Genomic DNA, 18,231 nt, shown 5'->3' with positions numbered 1-18,231 from the left:
ATCGACACATAATCAAATAAATAAATTTTTATGATTAGAAGAATTTTATAATTAAATAGCATCAATGTCGATTTAAATAATGTTATACCATTAAATAAATTTTTCTTCATATAATTATTTTTTAAAAAAAATTAGATTAAATATATATATATAAAATATAAATTATCAATATTTAAGTTTTTAAAGACCAAACTTAAGAACAACTCTCTAATGAAGTAACTTTAGAGTATCACTTTTGTTACTTTTAAAAAATGAATTAAATTTTAAAACTGAAACTTGTATTAAAATTAATTGATGAAATGAAATCTATCTCATTTTAGAGAAATGATATCATTTTGATAGAGAATTAATAGAGATTTAACACTCATATAATTATGTTGATAAAATAATAAAAATAATATAAAATTTTAACAAACTTAAAGACTAAACATTAGAGCGTAAATTTTACTTTTAATTTTAAATAATTATTTATCGCATATGGTCTTACAAATATTTTTATGTAATCTTGTAAGACTTAAAATAAAATTAAAACTAAAACTAATATTGAAAATCTCTTACATTAGATGCAATATTTAAAATGATACTAATATTATTAAAGAAAGATCGTATCATTTTAAAGAAAGATCAGTAAAATGCTGTTATTTTTTATTTGTATATCTATTGAATCCATTATATAAATATTATAACGTTTGTTAAATTGAAATAAGACCAAATATTAAAATGATAAATTTCACATAATGTCAAATCAATTTTTATAATATATAGTATCATAAATGCTTATGTAATATTGTGTGAAACTTAAAATAAAATTAAACTAAAATTAAATATGGAAGATTTCATATCTATTTTTTATTTTTTTATTAAAAAAAGCATGATATTCTATAGTAAGAATAAATAACAAGTTTGACCTCCTAAAAAATTATTTTTTGATGAAATGACCTTTGAAATAATGAAATAACATTTTAATCATTTAAAATAATTTCAATTTGACAAAATATAACATTTTTTGTAAGTATCAAACGATTCTCACATTTAATATAATTTTTATTAAATCAGTTGGAAAATTATTTAAAATATACATACAAAATTCCAAAAAGAATTTGTAGGCTATTATTTACAAATTTATTTTGAATTTGTATGCATTTATTTTTTAATCAAATTGCCAAAAAATATAATTAATATAAAATTAGAGAATTTAGAGAATAAAAAATATTTTTTAAACAAATCTTTTAAAAATCAACATCAAAATCTGATAATTGGAGAAGTGTGTTATGTATAGTTATGGAGAATTAATATGTTTTTTGTAGATATGAAGATATTTTTTTGTTTAATTAAAAAAGCTCATCTTTAAATGCTCTTTGCTAAGTATGGAGTGCTGCACACCTTATGAATTTATTAAATCTGAACTCTTTATTTATTATATTTTATTTAAATGGTCTAGATTTAAAAAGGTAACCTGTTAATCAGGTTAATCATTTTTTTACAAGTTTTAGATTTTTTTTTTGTAAATCTCAGATATTGGGCTGAAGTTCAAAATAAAAAAATAGTATATAAATATTAAAAATAAAATGTCTGTACAAAAAAAAAGTTATTGGACTTTAGAATTAAAATATATAATACATAAAAATAAGTTGAAAATTCATGTACTAAATCCAGAAAAAAAATATATTAGAATCTTAAAAAAAATAATATTAAATATATATTATGTATATAATATTAAAATTTAAATAAATTTTGTTTTGTGTGAAATAAAATTATAATATTAAAATTTAAATAAATTTTATTTTATATGAAATAAAATTATAATATTAAATACAATGACAATGATAAAAAATTTTGTGTTATATATATATAATTTTATTTTGTGTGAAACAAAATTAAAACATTAAATATGAATAAAATGATAAAAAAAATTTATATTATATAAATTTAATTAAAAAGAACATATACACAACATAAAAAGCAAACAAACATATAATAATTTTATTTTGTGCGAAACAAAAATTAATATAAAAAATACTTATATAATTTTTTATTAACAATTTTTTTATTGAAATATGTTATTTTATTATATTTATAATATATTATTTTGGATAATTATATTATTTTAGTTAATATATATTATTTAAAAAAATATTTAAAATTTATTATTTTGTATTAAGAATATTATTAAAAATATATTATTAGTTTTTCTTAAAATAATATTTTTTTATTTGATTCAAACACTATGACAATAAAAAAATTTTATGTAACTGGATCTACTCAATAAATATTATATTCATTTATTTCTATATTGAATGTAAAATAAATAATTATTGTTTAAAAAAAGTTAATAAAAGAAAGAATTATTCTTTTTTTTTTTACCAACTCTTAGATGAAAACTATGTAATTTGAACTATAACTCGTTGATAAAGAAAGAAATATTCTTAATTATATATTAAATAGAATAATTATTTATTAGGCTCATCCTTATACAAATAATTTTTTTTTAATTTTATATCTGTAATATTTTATACCAATTAACTTTAAAATTTAATTATTTTTTGAATAAATTAATAAAAAATAATACAAATAATTGTTTAAATATAATTGTATTTTAGTTTTTCATTTTATTACGTACAATTTGAGGATAATTTGAAATAAAAGATAATAAACTCGTTGTAACTGCCATCTATTTTGTGCTTTGACTATGTCGTCATCTGATAATCATGGCGTCTTCATGGAGACCGGGATTCTTCTACAGAATCGATTTTGCGTTTGGAGTTAGCCAACCAACAGCAACGACAGACATGCGTCTTCCTTTTCTATGACAGTAATTTTTCGGACTTTGAAGGTCATTTATGATAGAGGTGGAATGTGGTGGGTTCAAGAGCGTTAAAATCTGTGACTAGTCAGAACGATAATGGAAGCACCTGCCAACAAATAAAACAGTGAAAATATTTGAAGACATCACATTGACAATAACAGAATAATGGAGGAATTCAATTAAATTTTCCTGAGTATTTTTGTGGTGTAAAGGTCGTCCTTGTGTTAAATGAGGGAATTAGTATTTTTGTTAGTACCAGTTTGTTTGTTCAGTCCATGACAAAAAAAATAATAACAATAATAAATAAATTTAATTTACCTGATAACTTTTGATAATAGATTAACTTTTAAAGAGTGTTACACTCCCTACTTTACCTGGAGTGCACTAGCTTTTGCCAATTAAAAACAACAGATTTTGGAAGTTCAAATTTGGATAGGGTAGAAAACTAAAAGTTAATTTTGGATTGGGGTAAAAAATTGAAGGTTGGTTTTGGGTAAAAAAAAAAATTTTTTTGAAAACTCAAATAAGAGGGTTTGATTTGCATGTTCAAAAAATTTTTTGTGTTAGAATACAAATCTAACCGTCAAATTTATAAATTAAAAAAAAATTAAAAACAACAAATTTAACCCTCAAATTTGTAATATTTATGTAAAATAAAAATACACTAAGTTTTTACATTATTGAAAAACACTAGTATTACAATACAAAAAATGAAAAGCCAAGTGTTGCATTGTATATAGGACTTGTTTGGATGAGTTTTTAAGAAAAGATATTTTTTCGAATTATTTTTTTAAAGATCTTATAGAAAAATAAAAGTAATTTTATGTTTAGATATATTATAAAAAAATATTTTTATCTATTAATTATATTTGAGTATAATAATATAAAAATATTTATTTATTTATTATGTAAAAAATATTTTTAAAAAATTAAAAATAATATAAATTATAATTTTTTAAGTTTTTATTTTTTAATATTTTTATTTTTATTACTAAAAATTTATCAAATACATTAAAAAAATAATCTTTTGTTATAAAAAATATTTTTGTATTAATTTAATGACACCCAAATATATATATATATATTTTTTTTTTCTTTCAATTTTTGTGGGGTATCCTTAACGAGCTAACTGAATTTTAAAATGGCCAATAGGCAATAGAGAACCGATGAAATCATTTTGGATGAAAGCTCTTCTCTGTAGGTTTGATGAACACAAATTATTAGTACACGAAAAAGGCCCCTACTCTTTGACCTATTGGCTATTTTATTTAAGAGTGTATTCTCATTAGTATTCTCATTAGTCATAAAATACTTTTATACAAGAAAAAAAAATCATTTGTTTATCACAATTAAACAGAAAACCGTGAAATAAGAAACTAATAGCACGGTCAAAGTAGGTCTGCTTTTTTTCCCTAAACACTCATTATATCATGATCCTTTTTTTTCCACTCTTTTATATGCCCACAACGCAATAATTAATTTTATGAATATGAAAACAGCATTTGTCATGCAGATGAATGTATGTTGGACATGAGTTGTTCTCATGATGATCCTCAATGATATTGAATTTGCTGGTCCCCTATTAAAAATAAAAAAAATATAGGATACTAATATATTATCTATCAACTATTGTTAATAATAATTAATTATTATATTTTAAATATATATATAAAAAAATATATCTAGAAAATATATTTATAAAGACATTTCTATTAAATACAACTATAAAAAAGATATTTTTATTGGACATATTTATAAAAACATTTTTATTAAATACAATTATAGATAAGAATTGGTAGAAGTTGGCAAAAATACTGTTGATAACATAACGTGATTATAAAAATAAACCCCGTTCATGTCTTCTATATATGGTCTAGGGAGTGGAGCAGCCACATCATAATCTCATTTCAATTTTATTTGTCACATGAAAACAGTTGGGGTCTTGGTGATAAATTAAAGGGGAGAATTATAAAAATAAGAAAGGTAAATAATTTTACCTGGCAATTTTGTTTGAAAACTTTTGACTATAAATGTTTGAATATGTCAGGGATATGCACATGATAATTATGAGATTGGAGGGTCAGGTGAGTGCAAAATGATTATATCCATATGGGATTGGGAGATCGCAATAACCATAGGCACAATTAGTGACAATTATGTTTTAAAATCCAAAAATTCCATAATCCTCGCCAAAAGGGAATAAACGTCACTATTATTATTGTGCTGTGCCTCCGAAAGCGAAGGAAAAAAGATAACATGGGGTAGACAATGATGGGGATTCTCATGCTGCTGCATCAACTAGCATGCTAACTCTCCAATTTTGATTATGAAGATGAGCTGTTCTTTTGCATTTATTTTATGTTTTTGGGTTTTAATAAATCTATATTGCATTGTCCAAAACAACAATGTCCCACAATAATAAATGCAATCAACTTATAGTTATTTAGACCGCTAGATACTTTATTATTTGGGTCCTAATTATAGAAAAATAGTATTAAAACACAACACATATTAACATTATTCCTTAAATTGGTTATTCATATATATAAAATACATATTAAAATATAAAATATATATTAAAAATAAATTAAACAATATATATTTATACACAAATATATAATAATTAATTTAATGACTAATTTTTATGTATAAATAATTTTTATATTAAAAATTATATCTTCTGTTTTTTTTTAAATATTCAAGTATAGTTGTATTTCCTAAAAAATATTGTTTTAAGAAAATATATATTACAACAATTGTACAGCACAATCGTGGCATAGATAATGAATGATGATAATGCGAAGTGTTAGTGAGAACAAGTTAGGCGATAAGCTCAACTTTCCTTAGCTATTTTGAGTTGTACTAAGAAAGCAAAAGATGTGATCTGATTTGATTATTGTAATTAATTTAATTAATTAACGTTAACCGAATAGTGCCTGAAAGGGTCATTTGCTTCTAATGGGAAATGAGATGTTATCCGTGTGACCGTGTCATTGTCAAAAAGCGATGTTGTGACCTTTGGCAACTCTGCAATAATCAAATTTGGTTGGTGATTTTCTGAAGTTTCATACCACTATTATTGGTGTTGGAGACCAATACATTATTACTGTTTGAGCAAAGTTCAAGATTATTTGAGAAAAAAGAATAGTCAAAATATATCATTAAACTGTTAGTTACCCTATATGACAATACTTACTGACATTAGTAACGTTTGTACGTATTCTACATAATTTGAATTGTCCTTTAATGGCTTTGGCTCGATTAACACGAAAGAGCATAAATGGTTGGTTCTTCAAAAGTAAATAAATACATCTCTATTGTCCTTCCTTCTGAGTCCTGTCTAAAGGATAGAGACTAGAGAGGGATCGTCAAAAATTTACTCAATTTTATTATTTGTTTTTTTAATAGAGAACCTGCTGGACCTCCAGGTGCAATCAACTAACATGTTGATACATTAACTAACAACCTACATAAATAACTACATCAGCATCTATTTGGATTATATATTTATATGGACATCTTGGTTAATGAAATCTTGGGCTCATAGACTACAACTCTTTTTTGTTGTAAGCCTGTACACCTAAACAAAAGTCTTACCAATAACAATCCAGAGACCCTGAATTAATACCCAGCCCATTGAAAGATAAAAGAAAAAAAAAATTTCAACTACCTCATAGACTAGGGGTATCCGCGGATCGGATATGGCCGAAAATTCGATCCGATCCGCACAATTTTCATCGGATCGGATTGGATATGATATCCGTGTTTTTTAGTACTAGATCCGATCTGATTCGATCCGCAAATGTGCGGATCGGATCGGATCGGATATCGAATATATCCGCATAATTAAATCTTCTCTTTTTAATCATATTTCTATGTAAAAAAATTCAATAAAAATATTTCTTTTATACTTTTAAACTTATTTATTCCTAAAATATTTTTAATCAAATTCTTTCTAAATAACAAAAATAAAATAATACAATATATGAATAATAATTACTAACTAAAACATATAAACAAATAAATATAATACCAAATATATATATTTATTTAATTTTAATTATTATTGTGCAGATATATTCCATAGACACCCCTATCATAGACCCCGTCATAAAAGGTTACTTAAGTTTCAAAAGTTTAAGTTTTACCTTAGTTATAAAAAGATTTTAAGACTTTTAATTAGGTATTTTATCCTAAAAAGTATGATTAAGCAGAAAATACTCAGCTTTCTTTCATTAAGTATCAAGAGTTCAATTTTTACCTTAATTATAAAGAACTTTTTTAATTTCTGTCCTACCATATTTATATGCTTAATTACCTGAAGCTTATAAGTATTCAACAATTAATTATATAGATACTCTCATGATAAAAAACAAAAGTTCAAACTCTCCTTTGGACATGCCACCGTAATTGGGTCGGATTGGATTAGGTTTAAATTAAAATGAGAGTTAAATAGATTAAAATTGATTGTTTCGGATTGGATTGATTGTCACATTTTTTTCGATTGTACCCGAATTGATCTGAACCAAACCGTTTAAATTCGAGTTAAATCGGTTCAGATAATCGAATTCCCAATCAAAATTAACTTTGTCAAAAAAATGAAAAAAATGTGTATAACACTAAGAAATGAATATTAAAAAAAAATAGATGAATTACCCTTACAATTATTTCTTTTGGTGGCTTGGAAGGAGTGAAATTAGGGTTAGGTTGATAAAAGTTATATTTATATATGTATGTATTTTATTTTTTGAATATAACATTTTGAATAATGGAGTCAGGTCAGGTTCCACATCCTCAATTCCGATACAGGAACCGATTATGGTCGGTTATGATGGTATCATACTCGATTATACCCGATTATCTATCGGCTATAGTACCTATAATAATTGAGTTCAGATCGAATTTAATGGAGTGATCGGGCTACTTGTACCGCTTGCACCCTAGTTCACTAAATTGGTTGTTGGAAGTACTATTGTAAATATTTTGGAAAGGTGAACGAGATCAGCAACAAAAACCAAATAATACAATGGTGTTGGATATTTGGAAGGAGATGGATATCGAGTTCCAATTGGTCCAAAATCTATCCACTACAGCTTCTTTATTTCTTAAGATTTCATAATCCTACTTGGCACTGTATTTTATGCGACAACTTTAATTTCTTGCCACTTCACTTTCTAGTGTGCATTTGCAGAGAAAGACTTGACACAAGCCTTAGTTTTTTATTTTTCTTTTTCTAACTGTTTCCTCCAGAAAAAGAGAGATGGCAGCTACAACATGCTGTGCTGTGTTAAACGGGTTGGGATGTTCCTTCTTATGTGGAGGAAAGAGGAGCTATACCCTTCAGGCTGCTCCCATTGTGGCAGCAGCTGCTATACTGCACCAAAGAAGTCATGGATCCCTGCTGTCAAAGCTGGTGGTAATTTGATTGACCCTGAATGGCTTGATGCCTCGTAAGTCCACCTATCTATCTATCTATCAACAATGTTGCACTTACATTGATTCTTTCTTTTATATGCATACCGTGTACCATAATTCTCTCTAAAACAATACTAATCATTTAATCACAAATTGCATTCCGAAATTGAACCTCATACTCGATCTTGGCTTTTTAGTAACTCTGGTTGCAATTGCAGGCTTGCGGGTGACTACGGTTTTGATCCATTAGGCCTAGGAAAAGATCCAGCATTTCCTCAGGCTGAGCTCATTCATGGGAGGTGGGCAATGGCTGCAGTTCCATAGTTTGTGGCTGGTGCTGACCCCATTGCGGCAATGCCATTGCTCCTTTCTCCTTTGGTTCTCTTTTGGGGACACAATTGCTTCTCATGGGTTGGGTTGAGTGCAAGAGCTGGGTGGAATGGGCCACACCGTGGTCAAGAACGGCCGAGAAATTCGCCAATGCCACCGGGGATCAGGGCTACCCCCGGGGGAAGTTCTTAATTGACCCTTTGGGATTAGCTAGCAAAATCAAGTATGGAGATTACATTGCACACAGAGAGAAGCTAGAGAGATTAAGCATGCTAGGATAGGTATGTCGGCTATGCTGCACAAGGGAAAACACCCCTTGGTGCCCTTGGCTTGTAAACAAATATCAAAGTCTTCAAATTCTATGTTCTAATCTTGGATGCATTCACCTTTTAAGTTATAACAGAGACATAACCTTAAGATGTTGATATCTCATAAATATACTTGCAATAAGGATACTTGAAAGGTGCACGTTGGCCATGTTTGTATGTAGCGAAATTCATACGGAATGTAAAGATACTTTGAAATGCATACAAAAATAAGCATAAGTAACAATGCCGACTATGTTCTTCCATATAAAAGAATATATGGTAGCAAAGCAAAAACAACTAAAAAAAGTGCTGAGAAGCCCGAGAGAAATGCAACAAAGTCAACACCATTTTGATGGAGGTTTCTAGAATTATTCACCACCAGAGCCAGTAGCCATCAAGAACTCACCCTCACAGACAACTTCACCTCCAACATAGGCCTTCCCTTCCATCTTTGCTATTCCAAATCGCTTTTGCAGTTTGATGAGTGTCATTCTCATAACCAAAGTGTCTCCTGCAATCACCGGCTTCCTAAATCGCACCTTATCTATTCCGGCAAAGAAGAAATTCTCGCGAGAACCTCCCACCTCGGGTTGCAGCATGACCAATCCGCCAACTTGTGCCATTGCCTGCATCACAAGAGTCCAATACAACTTAAAGCATGATTGATTACAACAACAAGAAAATACAGATATTAAGCTGATGGTGTTTGTACTTAACTAATCATACTTACATGATATTAATTAAGCAAGAAAATGTGAGTTGGTTACCTCAACCATAAGGACACCAGGCATGATAGGCCTTTCAGGAAAATGTCCAGGGAAGAAGTTATCGTTGATGGTTACATTCTTGATGGCGACGGCTGAAACTCCAGGGTTGTACTCAATAACTCTATCCACTAGAAGGAATGGAAACCTGAATACAAACGTACAAGTGTTGAATCCAATGGTAATTAACAAGATGATATAACAAAACAGAAAAGGCAAGTACCTGTGTGGGAGAATGTTACGAATCTGATTGATGTCCAAGACCGATGGAAATGCAGGGTACCCTGCAACAAAGAAATCCATGATTAGAAAATGGGAAAATGAGAGAACGTAGAAATGGAGACATACTTAATTCAATAGGGGCGTCTTTGTAGTCATTTGGAGCATGTGAAATAGTAGTGGGAGAAGAAGAGGCGGTGGAGAGAGTAGGGAGGGGGAGTGATCTGGAATTGGAAAAGCGGAAAGAAGAGATCTTAGGCGGAGAAGTGGGAGAGAGGAAAGGTGTGATGGTGGTGTTGGTGAGGGAGAAAGTAGAGGCCATTGCCATTGATGGGCACTGAAAGAGAGTGCAAATGAAATGCATTTAGTAACGCCAGAGGCGATAATAACGAGGACGCATCTGCAACTGTTTCTGTTGGTTAACATGACGGACTCTCCAATGTTGCCACAGTTATTTTTGGATAACCACTTCAATCCTCAACCTCTTTTTATTAGTCATAACATTCCCAATGTGTTTCTAACTTCATAATTATATGGAATTATTACAAATATTTTTAATAATAAAACGTTTTCTTTCATTTTTTAGCTTTTTTAAATATAGGATTTCTTTTTTTCAATTCACAATATCTCTCGTTATAGGAGAAAATAAAACATGAGAAAGATTTTTGGATCTGGATTCTCTCCGAGAGTCTGGTGAGTCTAATTTGAGTAATTTCATTGGTTTGTTGAAACGCCCAAATTTGAATTGAGTTGAAAGTGGAGTTGCAGAAGAGGGTACAACGCCATTAAAGTTGGCATAACACGCATGGCATATGTGTTTCCCGAAAGAAATTAATGATGATAAAAAAATTTGATCCCATGTTTAGTACTATAATTAATGACGATGATGGTAATAAAGCAAGGAGCTTTTCACCTTAGTCAAGTGTAATCCAGTTTTTCTCTCTCTCTGAAATTCTCTGCCCCGTTTCCACTTTCCAGTTCATAGTTTCCAAAAGAGAGACCCAAAACGACACAGTTTCACGGAGAGGAGCGAGGACTGAGGAGGAGCAAGGACACTCCCCTAACCCCTAACCTCCCTCCACCATGGACTTCCACCATCACAACAACCACCACTCCTCACCGTCGTCGTCCAACTCCTCATCCACAGCCACCGTCACCACCACGCAAAACCCTACCTCCGACGACCCTATGCACTCCTGGTGGGAGTCCGTCTCCAAGGCACGCTCTCGCATCCACGCCCTCGCTGCCATCCTTCCTTCCTCCTCCGCCGAAGCCCTCTCCGCACTCGCAGATTCCGACCGCCCTGCTCTCTCCCTCCTCTCCTCGCCCGCCGCCTACTCCGCCGTTTCCTCCTCCCTGCAAGGCTCCGCCTCCGACCCACTCTGCCACTGGCTCTACGACACCTTCCTCTCCTCCGACCCACACCTCCGCCTCCTTGTCCTCTCCTTCCTCCCCCTACTTTCCGCCCTATACCTCTCCCGCATCCACCACCACTTCGATCCCTCTTCCCTCGCTGGCTTCGAAGCCGTTCTACTCGCCATCTACGCCGCTGAGACCAAATCCCGTGCTGGCAAACCCTTGCTCGTCACGATCCCCGACCTCTCCCAGCCCTCAATCTACCACGCCCCCCTCCGGAAGCCCTCTTCCTCCGTAGACAGGCCCTCCTCTGTCGGCGTTCTGTCGCCCCCGCTGGAGCCGCACGTTGCCATGAAGTCAACGAAGAGGGCCACTATCGTCGGCACCGCGCTACACTGCTACTACGCACAGATCTCGCAGATGCCGAGCTGGTCGAAGCTCGAATTCTGCCGCTTCGCCGCCGGGTGGGCTGGGCAGGACTGCCCTTGCCGAAGTGAACTCGATCACCGCGACGAGACTGCTATTGCGAACGGGCATGGTGCAATTGGGAGCTCCGAGATTGAAATTGAGGAGGTGGCTGAAGAAATGGGGAATTTGAATTTGCAGATTCAAAAAAGTGATTTTGATTTGGATTCCAATGGGGGTAATGGTGAAGGGGCTCATAAAGGTGATAGGATCCCTTTGCCGTGGGAGATTCTACAACCGGTTCTGAGGATATTGGGGCACTGCTTGCTGGGTCCTTTGAACCCTCAAGAAGTGAAGGATGCTGCATCTTCTGCTGTCAGGTCTTTGTATGCAAGGGCTTCTCATGATTTGGTGCCTCAAGCCATACTTGCCACCAGGAGTCTCATTCAGCTTGATAACAGGACTAGGGAGGCTGCCAAGGCAGCTGCTGCCGTAGCTGCCGCTGCAGCAAATGCTGCCACGACTGCCAGTGCCAACTCTTCCTCCAATTCTAACACTCCCACTAAACCCAAGAAACCTGAAATTCTATTGGTTTCCAAGTGATTGATTGACTTGGTGCCTTCCTGTGACAATTTGAGTGTGAAGATAACGGTTGCTGTATAGTATGTATTGGTTTAGCCGATCAAGATCAAGAGGACTTTGTGTACCTTAATACTGTAAGCGGAATTCAGTTTCTATAATAGAATCTTCATAGTTAGTGGTGCTTTCTTTTTTCATTATAATCATTTTTTTTCCTTCTAAGTTCAGTAACTTATATATACACTATTTTTTTTCTCTCAAGTGATTAGTTAGCTGTTTTAACCTTTGTTTCTTCTTGAAAGTATAGTTTGCCTCTCCAGTGCTGTTTGTTTGATTGTAATTCTAATGCGCTTGTTTGGGTAATCTCTATGTGATGTGCGGTTCTGTCTTTTGAATTGTTGTTGTACTCTATTAAGATTGAGGGAATTGAATTATTCTTTATGATTCATGATTTGATCGTGGTTGGTTTTGCTGGAGCCTGCTCTTAGTTTCTCACGTTCTGTACATGACAATGCTCTTTTTTTCTGATGTTAAAATGATGAATTAACCCTGCTTCAGGCATTTGCTTTAAATATCAAATGCTTTTATGGCTTTAGCATCATTCACTTCAAATTTTGAAGGTGCTCTGGTGAAGATTATTGTGGAATTTGATGATTTGAAAGAACTAGTTTACTGTGATATTCGTAAGATGAAATGATCATCATGATGGTTAATGCGTTAATCGAACTCCGCACTTTGTATTTATTGCGTCAGGTTCAAATGAACGCATAGTTTAACTACATGTTTATACTGAAAGTAGTAGCTTCAATTTGCTCAATATAGTTGTTAATCTGTGATCGTTTTAAGTGTTGTACCTTTGCATCTCGAATTGGGTGCATTGTCATGCATGTAATTGTTCTTCTAGATTCCAACCAAAAAAAAAAAAAGAGTATACTTAGGTCTTCTTTAGTAGCTGAATATCAAATTGCACAAGAATGTGTCCCCTGTGTGTATTTGACTTTATATGTCTGTTTTATTGGTGTTTGGATAGACAGAATGGATAAGATGCTAGTTAAATGAAAATATGCAGGGCTTTTTTTTTTTTTTGTAGTTGCCTATGAGTTGAGAATGCATTGCTGATGTGTGATTTAACCATGTAGATAGTTAGTTAGTTAGTTACTCCCGCATATTTTTTGTTAATACTTACATGAAGGTGGGAAGGAATCTAAAAACTGTGGTCTCAAGGAGCTTAAGAACTTGTAGGTTACTTGGCTCTAAGGTTTACTTGAAATTGAGTTGAAAAGGCAATTATTTTATTCTTGGAACAAGTCATCTGTATTCTACGTACATTTTAGTCTCATGGTATTGAGATTATGAGATGATTTTATTTGTATAATTGGTTGATTCAGCGCAAATTAAGATTCCATAGATTTCGATTCTTAATAGTTTAAGCAGGGTCTCTCTCGTCCTCTAATTCGCTCCACACGTGTTGCCTATCCGGATAGAACGCACTATAACGAATCCGTGCAAGTGTTTTGACTTTTGAGCAACCTTGGGGCATGGGAATACAAATTGTAACGTTGACTATGAATTACTGTTACTAACAAATCAAACGAATCATCACACGCATACACACAGTTTGTGCAAGTTGACTTGACCCTCTATTATTCGAGAGTTTCTTATTTTCTATTTTGCATACACTAACCTTTACGTTTACGCTTGAAGATACTGGTGATCACAAACATTCATACCAAAGATACATAAATACCACAACTGGCTGATGCCAAGCTAGCCTATAGAAAATAAGAAAAACACCTTCTATATATATTATAAAATTAATTAAAAGCGGAGCATTTCTTGCGGATTTCACCTTCAGAACCTGTCTTGACACCAATGTTGCTCATCTTGACCATAGAATTTCCAAAGTCAACATTAAAGGTTAATCCAAGTGAGTACCTCTGCACAAGTGCCTTTGTGGAAGGATCAGTCCACAGTGCCTGATCAGATTGCAGAATTCCCCTGCCCTTTTTCACATTATTAAAGTAAGATGTATCAAATTTGGTTTGGCTACCATTATCTAGAGGCACTCGCTTACTAGGAGCTCCACCATTCTGAGGGCAAAGTGCTTGTAACTGAGGAAGAAATGAAGGGTCAATGGTCGGGTCAGGACCATTTCTTCCGTTGAAATTGTATAGCCTGCTGCTCAAAAGCCCACAACTTGTAGTGCCAATGGTGTGTCCACCTGTGCATTTTCACAAAATCTCAGTCGTTAATTCAATTCTCAAAATGCAATCGCTACGTCACACTCAAAGGCACAAAAGTAAGACATACCAACAAGGGTAACAAGGTCTTTTGTGTCGAGACCCAATGCCGCAAACTTCTGTTTCTGCAAGTCAACAGAGTCATCCGGTCCCGGTAACTCCACATCCGACTCACGTGACACTACGCCGTCTCTGCGTCCAGTTGGCACTTGCCAACTAACTCCACCACTCTGCATTCTCGTAATGGCAATTAACACACGATATAATCAGAGTGCATCTAGTTAGTTAGTTATAGCGATGAGTTAGTTACCAGAACAACGGAATCACGGGCAGCAAGGGCAAGGATATCAGCACAAGACACCACATTAGGGCAGGCAGACTCGAGCTGCGTCTTTGCATCATCAATGACCTCAAAGCCTCTGAGTGCAAGGTTGGGTACCGCACTCTTCTCGGTGTTGTTGCCAGCAATGAGGACGGAACCATCACAACCTTGAACAAAGCAGTCATGGAAGTGCATCCTCAGCAGCCCCGCAGCCAAAGTAAGGTCAGAGTTAAGATGAGACTGAACCGTCGACCTAACAATGGACTCCGCTCTAGGGCACGTACTAGAGTAGAACCCTACACGCGTCCCTTGCCCATGCACGCTGTTAACAACCCCCAATGAAACCAAACCAATCACTACTAGTAGATAGAAACCACCGTCCATTTAGTGATGAAAATCAAACAGTTTCAGTTTAATTTGTGACTTGCATTGTGAGGAGTGCATGGTATTTATAGTCAAAATTAGGAGAATTTAGTAAGGAAATGGATCTTCTCCCATGAAAAAAGACAGAGAGAATAAATTGTGATCTCTCATCTTTAATTCTATAAGTGGGACTAAAATTAAATAAGAGAGAAAAAACAATAAAAAGTTAGATTAAAGACTTAACAGCATCCAGTTTTTTTTTTTCACCGGAGAAGATCCACTCCCATTTAGTAACCAAAGCCGGCTGCTATAATACAATAGAGGTGCAAATAATGTGTGAAAAACATCACGAGCAGCAAGCAAATGTAAGTGGGAGGGCGAGGGCTCACACTACTGTTTTGTTTTGTTTTGTCTATTTGATGGCTATGCTACCTTGCCTTAGTGGAACAAAATGCTTCAATTCCGCGTCAGGGTTTTGGCCTTCAATGTATGGGTCAATGGAGAAAGAATCTAACCATGCCAGTGCGCTTAATTAGAGTAGGGTAAGATTTCTCCTCCCTAATCTATAATAAACCATTCTTACTTAGGATTAGCACAGATTTATCGTTTTCTTATTAAATGATAAACGGATCTTTCGCTACTCAAAACATCATTGTCTCTTTAATCACCAACGTCCATAGTGTGATAGTAATCTATATAAAAATAGATCAAAGCAAAATGTTCTTTTGTGTATCAAATTTTCTAACTTTGTGTCTGCGATATATTTGTCTTGGCCAGTTGCTAGGGAGTATTATGCGCACTCACACTTCGCTTTCCTTTTAGCTATTATGGATGAGAATGGTAACCAGCATAGTGATAGTGCCACCAATAATATCCACCCCTACACCATATACTAGCCAGTCAAAGACGAAGTTTTATGGAAGTAGTAACCTGTGGAGGATAATGTATCAGGGTAGGGAGGATAATGTATTAGGATAGGGTAAATCATCAATTTCGTTCTTGAAAAATTATTTATTATTTTTTAAATTATTTTTTAGGATAGATAACTAATTTGACTTTATGCTGAAGTGATATATCTTATTAAGAAGAATAATGGAGAAGTATCATAGCAATAAAAGGGATATACATATAGTGTTTATTGATTTGAAAAAATGTACGTTAGGGTGTCAAGAGAAGTCTTATGGAAGGTTTTAGAAAGAAAGAGACTAAGTATCGCATATATTCATGCAATTAAAGATATCTATGATGTGATTACAACTAGTGTGAAAATTGAAGGTGGTGTGACACCAGAGATCATCATTAATTAAGTCCATACATTTTTACATTAGTCTTGAAAATACTCGCAGAGCATATCTAAGAGCTTGTATCATGGTACATGCTTCTTGTCGATGATATTGTCCTTATGGGAGAGTTAAGAAAAGACTTAAATAAGAAGTTGAATTTATGGAGAGAAGCTCTAGAAGTGTATGGTCAGCTTACAGGGAATATATAGAATGTAAGTTCGGCTACCAAAAGAGAACCCCCTAATATAGAGGTGAAGATTAGAGAAAACATCCTACAAAAAGTTAAAAGTTTTAAGTATCTTGGGTGCATCATATAGGATAATTGAGAGATTGAATATGATGTAAATAATATGATCTAAGCATATTGGTCAAAATAGCAGAGTGTGTTTGGTTTTATATGTGACAAAAAAGTACCTTTAAACTTAAAGGTAAATTCTATCGAGCACTGCTATCAGACAGACTATACTTTATGGTACAGAGTGTTGAATGGTCAAAGGAGAGCATGAACATAAGTTAAGTGTGGCAGAGATGAAGATGTTGAAATGGATGAGTGGTCATACGCGATTGGATAAAATAAGAAACGAAGATAAGAGAGAGAGAAAGTAGCATCTATTGTGAAAAGATAGTAAAATCGCATTTCAGGTGGTTTGGACATGTGAGAAGAAAACTGACAGAACACTCAATCAGGAGGTTGGATGAGATGGAAGATAGACAAGAGATGAAAGGTAGAGGAAAATCTAGGAAGACCATCCATGAAGTGGTCAAATGAGATCCACATGTAAACGATCTCTCTAGACATAATACATGATAAAGTTAAATGGCGTCGTTTGATCCATGTAGGCGACCACATCTAGTGAGACAAGGTTTTGTTATTATTGTTGTTGTTGTTGTTGTTATTGTAGTAGTAGTAGTAATTCTCAAAAAAAAATTTAATCAAATTCATCTTTTAAAAAATTTAAATTAATCGTATTAGTTTTTTTTGTCTTTTTTTATTGACAGTACCAAAATTTATTAATGTGGCACGTTAAATGACACTGTAACATATATATATAAGAGTCTTAATCGACTATTAGTACGATAAGTTTATGAAATTATATCAAAATAAAATCTAATTGAAGGGAGAACTTGAGACATTAGAGAATTCTTTAATTTAAAATTGATTTGATTTAATTTCATAAATTTATTATATTAGTCATTAATTAAAATTATTATGTGTATGTTTTAGGATTATTTAATGTGTCACATCAATAAATTTTAACATTATTAATAACAGAACAGAAGTGTTGAAAAGAATAAAATGACTAATTTAATATTTTTGAAAGATTGTTTTAATTTAAAAATATTTCGAAAATTAATTTAAAAAATGAATAATTATTTTAATCTAATGTATTATCTATAGTCGTCGTAAAGTCTTATTGGCCATTGCATTTTCACAAAATTGTTTTTATATACGATGAAAGAACTTTATTTTATATATAAATAGATCAAAGGAAAATATATTGTGTATAAAAATGTTGTAAGTTTTTGTCTTGCGATATTTGTCTTGGCCAGTTGCTATTGCGACTATTATGCATGCGCGCTCACACTTCGCTTTCCTTTAGCTATTATGGGTCATGGGATGACAACGGTAGCCATAGTATAGTGCCACCAATAATATCCTTCCCTATACAGTATCAGTATATACTAGCTTAGCCAAAGACAATAGTTTTATGTAAGTACGTCGTAGTAGCCAGTGGAAGATAATGAATTATAAAAAATGTTTGGTTCACCATGGATAGAAAATTAGTTTAAAGTTGTATAAAATTATTTTATTTTATATTTTTTAATTATTATTTATCTTA

At 32.7% G+C, this 18,231-nt stretch overlaps 3 protein-coding genes and 1 pseudogene across 3 annotated transcripts; 2 read left to right on the top strand and 2 right to left on the bottom strand.

The window, feature by feature from the left end:
- Positions 1-7,928: 7,928 nt before the first annotated feature.
- On the top strand, positions 7,929-8,970 carry LOC112792262 (chlorophyll a-b binding protein CP24 10B, chloroplastic-like; annotated as a pseudogene).
- On the bottom strand, positions 8,960-10,438 carry LOC112792261 (uncharacterized). The gene is made up of 4 exons (XM_025835433.3): positions 9,972-10,438; positions 9,847-9,907; positions 9,627-9,771; positions 8,960-9,485 (listed from the first exon to the last, which is right to left on the bottom strand). Exons 1-4 carry the CDS (start codon positions 10,204-10,206, stop codon positions 9,228-9,230), a joined length of 699 nt encoding a protein of 232 aa, XP_025691218.1. The 5' UTR covers positions 10,207-10,438; the 3' UTR covers positions 8,960-9,227.
- Positions 10,439-10,652: 214 nt separating this feature from the next.
- On the top strand, positions 10,653-12,443 carry LOC112792260 (uncharacterized). Its single transcript, XM_025835432.3, has one exon. The coding sequence runs from the start codon at positions 10,926-10,928 to the stop codon at positions 12,204-12,206; it is 1,281 nt and encodes a 426-aa protein (XP_025691217.1). The 5' UTR covers positions 10,653-10,925; the 3' UTR covers positions 12,207-12,443.
- A 1,356-nt stretch (positions 12,444-13,799) lies between these two features.
- On the bottom strand, positions 13,800-15,271 carry LOC112792259 (cationic peroxidase 2-like). The gene is made up of 3 exons (XM_025835431.3): positions 14,733-15,271; positions 14,493-14,652; positions 13,800-14,403 (listed from the first exon to the last, which is right to left on the bottom strand). The coding sequence occupies exons 1-3, from the start codon at positions 15,126-15,128 to the stop codon at positions 13,997-13,999; spliced, it is 963 nt and encodes a 320-aa protein (XP_025691216.1). The 5' UTR covers positions 15,129-15,271; the 3' UTR covers positions 13,800-13,996.
- Between the last annotated feature and the right edge of the window lie 2,960 nt (positions 15,272-18,231).

Source organism: Arachis hypogaea, chromosome 13 (genome assembly GCF_003086295.3).
Source record: "Arachis hypogaea cultivar Tifrunner chromosome 13, arahy.Tifrunner.gnm2.J5K5, whole genome shotgun sequence".
NCBI lineage: Eukaryota > Viridiplantae > Streptophyta > Magnoliopsida > Fabales > Fabaceae > Arachis > Arachis hypogaea.
Note: the sequence above shows the minus strand (reverse complement) of the source record. Positions and strands in the feature narration are given on the sequence as shown.

What these genes read in the sequence shown, in the direction of transcription:
- LOC112792261 (XM_025835433.3), bottom strand. Translation starts at nt 10,206, where the DNA reads ATGCATTTCATTTGCACTCTCTTTCAGTGCCCATCAATGGCAATGGCC. An exon ending in AGACGCCCCTATTGAATTAA is followed by an intron (nt 9,908 to 9,971) that starts GTATGTCTCCAT and finishes TCTTTGTTGCAG; the next exon opens with GGTACCCTGCATTTCCATCG. An exon ending in CTGGTGTCCTTATGGTTGAG is followed by an intron (nt 9,486 to 9,626) that starts GTAACCAACTCA and finishes CTTGTGATGCAG; the next exon opens with GCAATGGCACAAGTTGGCGG.
- LOC112792259 (XM_025835431.3), bottom strand. Translation starts at nt 15,128, where the DNA reads ATGGACGGTGGTTTCTATCTACTAGTAGTGATTGGTTTGGTTTCATTG. An exon ending in CCCGTGATTCCGTTGTTCTG is followed by an intron (nt 14,653 to 14,732) that starts GTAACTAACTCA and finishes ACGAGAATGCAG; the next exon opens with AGTGGTGGAGTTAGTTGGCA. An exon ending in AGACCTTGTTACCCTTGTTG is followed by an intron (nt 14,404 to 14,492) that starts GTATGTCTTACT and finishes GAAAATGCACAG; the next exon opens with GTGGACACACCATTGGCACT.
- LOC112792260 (XM_025835432.3), top strand. Translation starts at nt 10,926, where the DNA reads ATGGACTTCCACCATCACAACAACCACCACTCCTCACCGTCGTCGTCC.